This window comes from Atta cephalotes, assembly GCF_000143395.1.
Source record: "Atta cephalotes unplaced genomic scaffold scaffold00012, whole genome shotgun sequence".
NCBI lineage: Eukaryota > Metazoa > Arthropoda > Insecta > Hymenoptera > Formicidae > Atta > Atta cephalotes.
The window spans coordinates 4,299,782-4,311,948 of record NW_012130076.1 but is presented as its reverse complement, the minus strand read 5'-3'; the positions used below and the strand labels follow the sequence as shown (position 1 = coordinate 4,311,948).

Genomic DNA, 12,167 nt, shown 5'->3' with positions numbered 1-12,167 from the left:
GAGAGAGAGAGAGAGAGAGAGAGAGAGAGAGAGAAGGGAGAGAAGGAAAAAATTATATATAAAATTAGAACAAAAATTATTTTTATAACAGAAAGTATATGGTAAGACATTAAATATGCGTATCATTTAAATTTAAATTAATCATATAATCTACGGGATTCGAAACTTTAATTACAACATTTATAATAATTCTTATTCTTAAGAGGAGATAATAAACAGAAAGTTTACTGTCAGATAAATTAAATCTAAGAAAAAAGCAATTGGTTAGGATTTTGAAATTGAAATGCTGATAGTTTTATATATATATACCTTGCCGAAGATAAACTTATGCCATATTCATATTGGGCAACTGTTATTCTATCGTGAGAGTTTTACATTTGCATGTAACAACAGTTTCAACTAGTTTGCCAGTACGACGATTGCATTGGGAATTGTAGATGTTCGGAAGCCTTGAGGATCCAAACTCCGATTATGATCCCCGATCAGCATTCGCAGTTTCAAATCGAGTTCCAGTGTGAAAAACATGTCACGTTATCGTGTCATAAGAGCTTGAGCGTTCCATGTAGACAGGTTTAAGACTCCCTCATTCACTAACATCTTGCAGGATCTCTTTCATTGTTTCACTCATTTAAGAAGTATCGACATCTCACATTGTCCATCATACAAAAGAACGTGCGAAGGAAATAAATCTTTGAGAGAGAGTTCTCAATTGCTGTATCAGAAACCGTGGAGTACATATATCTTATGCAAGTGTCCAATTATGCTGTAAAATTCAATACACGATATATCAGTTCATATAAATTATTATTTAAATTCAATGCCAGTTTTGAAAAAATTGCGTAGAGTATTTTTAAATATTCGATGGTCATACAGTAATAAACTTTTTGTTGAAACAAACGAATTATTTTTTTGTTTCAGACGGCGAATACCTATTTGTGGATCCTGAGAATAAGCTGAGCAAATACGCCCCAAAGAATTGGCGAAACTCTCATACATATGTAAGTAGCTGCTTATTCATTGCTTATTGTTTTATTATAATTAGAAGGAGAGAAAGAAGGAGAATAAAATAAAACAAGAGAGAGAGAGAGAGAGAGAGAGAGAGAGAGAGAGAGAGAAAGAAAGACAGAAAAATATAACTTATTAAAAATTCAAATGTTAGAAACAAACAATAATATATGTTTGTACTTACAAAAAATATGATCTCTCGTCATTAATTTGTCATTATTTGATATAAAAAAGATAATTAATAAATTCATATCATTTCATATTATTTATAAGTGATAGAAAATAAGCTTTCCTGTATATTTGTGCGATATAAAAATTATATTTTTTCTTTATTTCTAATTGAATCGTGCATGGAAACTAGTTTCGACTCAAGTTCTCCTCAGCCATGATTGAATTGAGTGAAACTGTGGACTCATTCTTTTACAGTGTTCATTAAGAACTTCCTTTTCGCGGTGATCTTAAATTAGCGCTAAGACATACCGTGTCTCCTGATGATGTAAATAATACATTTGTATCCTTCAAATTGTGAATCATTTTAGACAATTCACAAATTTCTTCAAGAAAATCAAAATTCCTATCAAATTTTTCTATAATGAAAGCATATGTGTGATTGAACAATATTCCAAGCAATCACGATACATAATCTGTGATGGTCATTATTAAAAAAAACAGAATAACAATTTTATACGTTATATTGTAATATTTAGTAATAGTAATTTATATGTATATATTATTTTCAGGGTTTGGATAGCAGTGGAAGACCAGCCTTTGTCCTATACTTTCGAGTTCGTTTCTACATCGATACACCATTACTTTTAAGGTAACATACAAATATTTTATTCCAAACGAACTATTTTTTTATAATCTTAATCTCTCTTTTAAATCTTTAAAATATAAAATTATGTTTGCTTTTCAATTAATTGATCACATATTCGAAAAAAGAATAGATGTTTCCTCAATTCGATTCCGAAATTAATCATGGCACTGAATATGTCATACATTTGAATTGTCAGCATAGCGAAATGTGAAATGTGTTCGGCTATTTGTTTCCTTTTAGACGATGTCTAAAAGATGCCGTCGGTGTCGTGCTGATTAAAAGGCACCGCCATAGAAAGAGAAAGAAACGCAAAAAAGACTTGTGCATATAGAAAAAGAAAGATGCAAAATTGCAGGAATATTGAGACGAAAATTTTATTCGTGAGTCGAAATCCGGATTCTCGTCCGGTAGCTGAGTATTGCTACCTATTCTTATAATTATAAAGTAATTATGCGGAGCATGATAAATAGACCGTACACCTAAAACGGAGGCATTCTCAGAGCACTTCGGTAATTATACCGATTCGCATTAGTTTCTTTTTTATTTCGACACACGAAACCCTGTGATTTACATTAAATTTGACGATTCACTGCACGTTGCCCTTAAGGTTTACTTTTTGTGCTACGAGTCTCGCCCAGCGCGCGAGTCTCTTTGCCAATGCTTCTAATTTCAGTCAAGAAATATACCCATTTGTTTGAATCCACTTTTTACATGTTGAAGAAGCTCTAAGGTCCAATTGCATCAATGTCACTTTGACTTTAAGAGATTTTAAATTCTGTCTGTCTCGTTTTAAAGCTAAAAAGAGACAAAAAGAGTTTTAAGCCTCGCTTAAAATCAAAATAACGTTAGTGCAACCAGGCCTAAATCACTTATAATATCGATTATAAGTTGTTATAATATCTACTTATAATTAATATTTTTTGTAGCAATAATTTCCTATCTTTCTTTGTTTTTGAACTGTTAGTATTTTAAAAGCAACTTAATTCTTAAAGATTTTAACTTTTTTATTCTTTTCAGCATAAAATAAACTTGTTGTTGAGTTTGAACATTTTTTTACATATTTATAATAACATATCGTTTATCTTTTAGAAAAGTCTTTTTAGTATATTTCACATATCGATCATAATTTTAAAACATTTATTAAATATTTTAATGTTCGTGTTATTGTTTCAGCGATGAGACGACACGGCATCATTATTACCTCCAACTGCGCGACAATGTCGTCAGGCACGGCGGTGGGGTGGAGAGCCTCCATCCTCACCATCCCCTTCATGAACCATCTATCGTCACGTCGTTGTTGGTGCTCGCTGGGCTTGCCCTTCAAGCCGACCTTGGCGATTATTCCGAAGAACGTCACAGACCGCATGCAGGATCTGTCGGCTATTGCAAATCCACGGATTACCTTCCTTCCCATGTAAGCTGTATTTTACGGATTTTTCTTGATTTAAAAAGAATTGAATTATTATATAAATATATAAAATATAAGATATCTTCAGTATTTGTAGTTATTTAGATAAGTTATTAGTGAAAATTAATAAAAAAAGCCCATCAGAGCCTACATCGGCTGTTTGGATATACAAAAAATTCTTTATTCTCGTGTGAATGTAAGAAAACGAATTAAATATTTAATTTGTTACACTAGAATAAAAAATTTTCTGTGTATCCGAACAGCCGATGTAGGCTTTGATGGCTTTTTTTTATATTTTTCACTGATAGATTCTTTCGAGCCTCATTTTATATATTTGTTTAAATGAGTTATCTAAATAAAATGACTCTATCTTATCTTTATTAGAATATATAGGAGATATTTTAGACTTAACGCATTTAGTGGCAGATTCCTGAAGATTTTTTAAGACGAAAATTTTAATATCAAAATGTCGAGGTTATAATAGTTTTCATCACCTAAAGTTTGCGCGTGTAAGTATGATTAGCATTTTGCGTTGTATTATAGAATAAATAAAATATCAAAAAGGACTTTAGGCAATATGATTCGCTAACTTTAAATGCTTATAATTAAAAAAATATTATAGCCTCAACATTTTAATATTAGAATTTTTTCATCTTAAAATGACTTTAAGAATCTGTCATTAGCAAGTATGATGCATCGAATATAAAACATCCAATATATCTTCTCTATATATCTTCATCTGTATCTTAGACAAAAAAATATTATCTTTTTTCAAGTTATCTACGTAATTATCTTTTTCAAATTATCTAAGATGAAGATCTATTTTATATATATTTTTATATATATTTTTATATATATTATAGTGTATCATTCTATTTAGATTATAATTTCTAGATTATCTAAATAATTTAGATTACAGATTATATAGATTATTTATCTAGATTATCTAGATTATTTTATTAAATAATTTTTTTAGATTATCTAGATATCAGCAAATACTGGATAGTTTATATTTATTTTTCAATGATATTAATACTTTTATATAATATGTTAAATGATCAAAGTAATTGATAACATGTTCTCCATACATATGAACACCAATACATTTACAATGCGTGCAACATTTCCTTTTAAAACAGCTATGTATTTTTCGCACAATTACTTCGGATTACGATTATAATCTTTTAATCTGTCTCGAATGCTCTTAGATGTGCCTCGAGTCGAACGTGCTCACCGTGCTTGCAGCCCAGCACAGAGAGTACAGTGGGCTCTCTAGAGAGGAGGCAGAGTTGCAATATATCCGGGAGGCAGTGCTGTTGGAGGCGCCGCTCAACGCTCACCTGTATCGGTTGCGCCGAAGTAAGAACGAGGCGGGACCGGGACGCATACTCCTGGCAATTTGCGCTCGTGGAGTGCGAATCTACGCCGAGGAGGAGACGCCACGCGTTTTCGCTTGGAACAATATCGGCAAACTCTCTTTTGATGTAAGCGTTGAAAAAAAATGTCTTCTTCCAAGTTTCTGCTCGTTTACCACAACAATATTAAATTATTTCTTATGCTATACATCTTAAGATAAATTAATTTCTCGTACCGTTATTTGTATTTGATAATTTAAATTAACTTTTTTTTAAATATCTAAGCATATTTAAAAATTAAAAACTTTTTTGTATTTTTTTATGCAGCGCAAAAAATTCGAAATCCGTGCAGTTGATCAGCCGGAAAAGCTTACCCTCTACAGCGGATGCGATGACAAGAGTAAACTCCTCTTGGGACTTTGCCGTGACACCCATCAGTTCTCTATGGCTATAGCGCCTAGAGTAAATGAAGCTATGAAACGAGAAGAAGAAGGTGAATTTACTTTGTATTTTTTATTAATGACTATCCATATTAAGCAATTAATTAATTAATCGCGCAATATTATTAATTTTCTTCGTTTAATCTATTTAAAATATTATAAGATAATTTTCTTCTTTTTCTGTATCTTTATCTCTTTTTTTTTCTTCAACCACATGTACATATATCATACATACACACATTTTTTCCGTTTTCTTTCTTAAGTTTAATTCTTATTCTTTTTCTTGCGTTCGTCCTTAAAACCATTAAAAGGAAATTAAATAAATATTCGTGATATATTAGTGATGAATTATAATAATACAATAGAATTAAATATAATTTGTAGAACGGAAAGTCTTGAGGGATTGTTACATGTACCCTACTCGATGTAAGTTGAGTTTAGCGACGCGCGGTGCGCGTGGTGATCAACGAATTTCTGTCATCTCGAGTACATCCTCGAACACAACATCTGGTATTGTCAGCGATCGGGTGCATAGCGAAGATGAACCTGATACTGCACCAGCATCGACCGAATGTTTGCCTCGTCTTACCTTAGAAACGATATCTTATTCAGATGGCCAGAGTAGAGTTTTAAATGGCACGAATGGGGATGCAGACAATCACTCTATGCCACCTTCTTCCGTTTCTGTTATTGACGGTAAGCTTAGTTAATATATAATAATAATAAAAATTTTGTTTTTATTAATGTTTGAGTAAAAAAATTTACCACAAGAATAGTTATATTTCGTTACTGACAAAAAATATTACGTCTTCATACATGAAGTTTTCGATATGTATAATTTTGTTATATAATAGATTTCTATTTAAACCATTAAATTCGAACTTTGTTTATTTATTAGTCTATCTTTAGTTTGCGAAATAAAAAGGAACATACCGCGTTACATGTATTACCATAGGTTTTTTTCGAATTCTTATAGAGGACTATAAGATTCTGTAGGTAGATTTCTGTAGGTAAGATTATGTAGTTAGCTATAGGATTTGCATAGCAGGTATATGTAGGACATTCATAGGAAGGCAAATAGGTTAGTATAAATATTCACAGGAATGTGGACAGATGTCCTATGAGAACTAAAAGGTCTATAAGATATCACCAAGGTTGGATAAATTAATGTTTTTTTTAAACTAAATTAAATTAATGGCTTATAAAATTAATAAAATTATGTTAAAAGTTGAAGGAATAAAGAATTAATTTAATAAAAGTTAAGATTGAATTAAGTTTAAAAAAAAGTTATTTTTAAAAAAAATTATTTTTGAGATCAGAATATCCTAATTTTTCTTAAAATGAGATTACTTTAAATAACACTTACAAATATAGATATTATTAGGTAAATTTAATTTTATCTTCACATGTAAGTTACTTATATATAATAAGATTTACACAGGACTTTTCAATTCCTGTCCTTTTTTTCCAGGACTTTTCCAGGACTTTTCAAGTCCTGTGTAAATCTTATATATAATAAGATTTACACAGGACTTTTCAATTCAATTTAGTTTTCTTCATCTGCACACGAAAATAGTCCCAAATATGGGACATTCTATATCGATTTCGATTGCATCAATGTGCATATCATTCTTTTTCTCATGCCATTCTCTAAGAGTCTCTTTTCATAGACTCATGCCATAGGTTCCTATGTAAAACATATTTCCTTGTAGAAAAATTTCTCAAAATATCTTATATATACAATACATGCTCTGTACATCCTGTAGATATCTATACAAGCTCCTACAGAATCTTATAGTCCTCTATGTAATGGGAATTCCATAGGCAAGATAGGAGTCTTCTCCTATAAGGATCAGTTGAATTTACCACGGATACCCATAGTTAGACAAACCCATAGGAAAATTCCCGATAGGAATTTGCAGCAGGGATATGTAATTTTCTTTAAAATAGGGAATCTATGATTCGCCAATATACATAAATCTTATCGATTTGATCGTATTTTTATCGTCGCGGTGAAAAGTAGATTAACATGTTGAGATAATTTTCAGAGATTGACAATTCCGACGCCACTTCTACATCGGTGGTATTACGTCTCGCGTCAAGTGCCGCGACCGCCGCCGAGGGCTCACAATGCAGCAGCAGTTGCAGTACAGTAGTTGTCGTTAATACATCCACAGGTGGACCATCGCGAATGCGCCGGGCTTCTGCGACCTCTAGTTTGGAGTTAGGCTACTCGCATACAGCACAAAATTCGGCAATTTCCACGGAGACAGCTAGTTTTCCGGGTGCTATTTATGACAGGTGTAAGAAGACAGGTAAATATACAGGTGAGAGAAAGAGAAGAGTAGTTTTAGTTTAAAAAATAGCTTTGTCGACACAGTCAAAATACTGTGGAACCTTTTTAGAATCATCCAGACCAAACTATCCCTCTGTATTATACATTTTTTTGATTTTTACACTTATTAAGAATACGTGCACAGAATATAAATTTCGGTATCTTTTCTGTTTTTCATTCGCTTTCTGAAATTAAGCATAGTCACGTAACCTTTGAATGATCTTTCTCAGGTACTGATATTGCGAGCGAGACTAGTGGCGTGTATACACTGAGAAGCAGTGAGATTCAAGACGAAAGAATCGGCGACGATTTGTATTTGCCTACGGGTGATACCAACGCATCCTCTGCGGCGAGCGATGTTTGTGCCTTGAGCTCCGTTCAGTCTACCACTGATGAAGCGTCTATCACATCCGGTTTCTATACTATTCACAGTGGATTACGATCTGAAAGCAGTTATACGGAAGACGTCGGCGCGGAAGATCAGGAACCGATATATAGTCTTTGCAAAGGTGACGACGACGAGGTCTCCTTGAACCGACAGCTCGAAGATTCACGCTCGCGAAGCAATAGCATACTCAGCGTGAGCAGTTTCCGAGGCGATGGTAGCGATCCATCCAAAGCGAGGCCGTTATTGTCAGCTGACGAGTTATCGGATTTGATAGTCGGCAGATATCCCCCACGTAAAACTATTAGCAATTCGATGGACTCGGACTGCGATTACGTGACGATGCCACCTCCCCCTCCGCCGCCACCTAGAACGGACAGTGATCGACAATTACCGCCGCCATATCCGATAGAAAGCATTGACTACGCAACAATTAACGTTTCAAAGAGATCCGGCATACCGGAATTGGCTCGGGAACGTGAACCACCTCCGCCACCACCATATAACAAAACTTGCAGTGACTTCGTCCCGTTACCACCTAGACGAACCGATCCACCACCGCCGCCACCTTCGTATACATCGTCACGAGAGAGGATTCAAATACCGCCACCCACCCCACCACGAAACGACGCGGTGACGCCACGAGAACCTCCACCACCTCCGCCGCCCTATCCCGACATGTCAGCGACGATTGGCTCTGTAACGAAAGTAGTAAAAATCATCAACGACGTCGCCGGAAATATCGCGCCACCAAAACCACCGCCTAGGATCCAACCTCCCACTTACCCAGGCGATAAAATGAAACCCACACCTGTACATGCTCCGGTTGCCGCTCTCGTAGTAGGTCCAAACAATTACCTAGACGTACACGCTTCCCGAAGCGGTCCGGTACTTCTACCATATTTGACGACACCACCGCCTCCGCCTCCTTTACCACCGCCACCGATAATACATCCGCGGCAACCACCGCCGCCACCACCACCACCGCCACCACCATCAACGCAACCAGCATCAAGTTTGGCGACCGTCTATACGAGTCAGGTTTCTCGATCGCAAATAGAACAGTACAAACAACAACTTTATTCCGATGTCGATTATGTTATGTTTCCGCTCAAAGATCCAGCGGTGTCGAAGCAAGAGTATATCGACGCCAAACAAGGTTCCCTTCTGGCGGCTATGGCGGCTTATCCGCCTCCACCGTATCCTTCCTTTAGCAAATCTTCAGTGATGTATCGTAGCACGCCATACCTTCCCGGTTCCTCTTTTTCCTCGCAATCCAAATATGCGTCCAACCAAAATCTCAGCTCTAGTGACACAGGCAGTTCCAGCGGTAATTATCTGCAAGGCAATCTGAATAGTCACTATGCTGCTAGCACTAGTTCGCTGTATAGCGGTGCAACTTGTTCGTCTACGGGTAGTCACAGTCTCAGAAGAGAGCCGCCCGTACCAACTCACCCTCACACGTTGAATACGTTCTCGCGGACCAAAAGTGACGAGAATATTCTCAAATGCTTGAATACCTTGTTCACAAATAAGATGCAGTCTCTACCGCAATCCAAGCATCGCAGATTACCGCCACCGCCACCTCCACCGCCCTACGAAATACAGGTAACACAAAATGAAATATCAAATTTCTTAAATTTGTAATCAAGTTTCAAAATCAGAACTTGGATATCTTTATTAGGTATTTGCAAATATTCTATATTATTTTTATTGTTGCTCTTACTTCCTTCAGATTAAAAAAAGATAGATTAAATTCCTTAAAACATAGTTATAAATATAGTTATAAATATAGTTATAAATATTTGATAAAATTATATATATTTTATGTTTAATAGTAATACATGTTATTTGTTTTAGAATCTTGATAAGAATCAACCACTGCCATCGTCTTCTTCAGTGGCAACTTCCTCGTTGGCAACTACGACAACAAACAAACTTAAGAAACTCAGCAATGGTATAGAAGAAAATGATGAAAGGAAAAGTGATGATATGTTAGATATCCGAACGCTTCGCGAGAAAAGTCGTAATTTAGATTTACCATTAATTTCTGCGCTATGTAACGATCAATACCTGCTAAAGCAGACAAAAGCTTTTGTTCTGCCGAAGCATCCCAGCGAAATAACTTCCACTGCTGTACCCATGAAGAGTGGTACACGAAGCAATGGCACGACGTCCAGTAGGAGCAAGTATCCGGTGAGTGGACTGTCAACGACACAAATACAGAAACCACTTAGAAAATCTTCAACAAGCACTCACAAGCATCCCTCTGAGATAAAGAGCAATGCCTACAAGGTCAATGTCTCTTCCACTGGGGTCTCGACTATTAAAAAGGACTTTACAAGGACATCTCATTCCTAACGCTTGTGTAGACATTCTTTTCTCATTCATAGACTCTTAGCTCAGGATGAAAGTACATTCCATAATCTCATAATCACTATTACGCCCTATGTCGATTTAATGTAATTAATATGACGTACTAAGGAGCTGTACGACAAATTAAATATCATTTTCGCAGACCGTGCTTCTTTGATTCAGGGTGCCATTTTGTTTGTTCGCTGTTTTTTTTCTTTTTTTTCTTTTCTCATAAATATGTAGAAGCTCCAACTAGTTTGTTTCAATATTATTAGATTGATATATTTGAACATTTTGATATTAGATATACTAAAGTATACTAAAGTGTTATTGTCTCTTGCTCAATTATATGTTGCGACGAAAATTCCATTCATAAGCCCCGATAAAGGCGGCACTAGTCCCGCTCGTTAGGATAAATCATAGAGTTATTGGCCATTGCATATATGATAATTATAATCTGCCGAGGATTAGATAATTTTATATGTTTACACTGTTCGTATGTTTTAATTAGGAACGATTTAAAAAATTCAATATTTTCAGGCGATAATATCGTCTAATTACGATATGTATTACAGAAAATTCAAATAGTATAACACCTTGAAAATATTAGCAATAAATACATGTCAAGACATGTAATTAACAGTCTTAATGACTGATATTTTATTCAATTTACAGAGCTACTCGAGCAGTGGTCCTTTATTTATTTCGAATATATAAGAATTAAATTATGATAAGATTAGAGTACAATTATGTACTTGTATATTGTTTCCGATGCGATAAGAATTCTATGACTAAAGTAAATATTGTGTAGGTGGCCAATAATGATATAGTTTACCCTACTCTAGTTAACCCTATCGTAAAAAAGAGAAATGACTTTCTTATTAATATAATCACAGAATACATATATGTATATTTCGGATGAAAATACTTATGTGATTTTATTGTAATTAAAAAAATTTAGCTATTTTAGAATTTTCAGAAATAATATTTATTACCGAACAGTTTCCCGTTTATCTTTAACATTTCGATCGATGATTATTCTGCAGCACCATTCATTCAAGGCATTTTATGTAATACACATGCAGTGCTGTTAGTAGCTAATCTTTTTTACTTTTGTAATTGACATAATTCAATATTACAAAGCTATCATCCAAATTTATTGACACAATTTAAATTTATATATAATATTTGTAAGTGCAATGTATAACATTTTTTAACATTTTGCTTTTTTAATTAATTAATATGTCTTTGAAATATTTTTATTTCGAACGTATCTCGATATATTTAATTTATTTGACATTTATATTTGTAATATTATAAAATGTAAAATTAATTTTATTCCGGATCTTATAAGAGATCGAACACTTATTATAAATAAAAGAGAGTGCAACAATTTCATAAAATCATTATAGTAAAAGAACAACAATTTAGTCGTAAAAATAGTTTACACTAATTGTCACTAGATTTTAATATTATATTTTTCGTATCTGTACATAATATTGCGTAACATAATACTACGTGATTTTATATGTAGACAAAAATCTCGTGTGTATGTATTCCATGCGCCATGTCAATTAATTATAAATAAATAAAATCTTTTGTAATAAAAGACAATTTGTGAAAAAATATAAATAAAGCGTAAATTGAACTGTTGTATTTTATACAACTGCATTGGAATTTACTTTATTGAATGTTAAAATACATAAAAGAAATTCAATTCATTCTTTTGCACATGATTTTTTTTTATTTTCAACACAATTTTTTCTATTATTTTTGTAATTATTTATTATATTATTTTTTATATTATTTTTATAAGAAAACAGGATTGAACAATATATATATATATATATAAGACTGCAATGTATAAAATATTTTTTTAATTCTAATTAACTTTCATATTTTTAAAATTTTGTTATTTCAATACCTTCAAAATTTTCTTTAATATCTCTTACTTGAAAACATTTTTTTAACATTTTGCTTTTTTAATTAATTAATATGTCTTTGAAATATTTTTATTTCGAACGTATCTCGATATATTTAATTTATTTGACATTTATATTTGTAATA

At 33.4% G+C, this 12,167-nt stretch overlaps 1 protein-coding gene across 1 annotated transcript in view; it reads left to right on the top strand.

Annotated features, from left to right (window-relative positions):
• Window positions 1-10,106, top strand: part of LOC105617354 (protein expanded) — a 14,343-nt gene extending 4,237 nt beyond the window's left edge. Inside the window, exons 3-14 of the mRNA XM_012198915.1 lie at window positions 919-998; window positions 1,746-1,825; window positions 2,996-3,236; window positions 4,439-4,714; window positions 4,913-5,078; window positions 5,410-5,721; window positions 7,074-7,352; window positions 7,591-7,672; window positions 7,733-8,191; window positions 8,279-8,425; window positions 8,513-9,353; window positions 9,606-10,106. Of these exons, the coding sequence (XP_012054305.1) occupies window positions 919-998; window positions 1,746-1,825; window positions 2,996-3,236; window positions 4,439-4,714; window positions 4,913-5,078; window positions 5,410-5,721; window positions 7,074-7,352; window positions 7,591-7,672; window positions 7,733-8,191; window positions 8,279-8,425; window positions 8,513-9,353; window positions 9,606-10,106 (3,464 nt within the window). The remainder of the gene's footprint in view (window positions 1-918; window positions 999-1,745; window positions 1,826-2,995; window positions 3,237-4,438; window positions 4,715-4,912; window positions 5,079-5,409; window positions 5,722-7,073; window positions 7,353-7,590; window positions 7,673-7,732; window positions 8,192-8,278; window positions 8,426-8,512; window positions 9,354-9,605) is intronic.
• The last annotated feature ends 2,061 nt before the right edge of the window (window positions 10,107-12,167 follow it).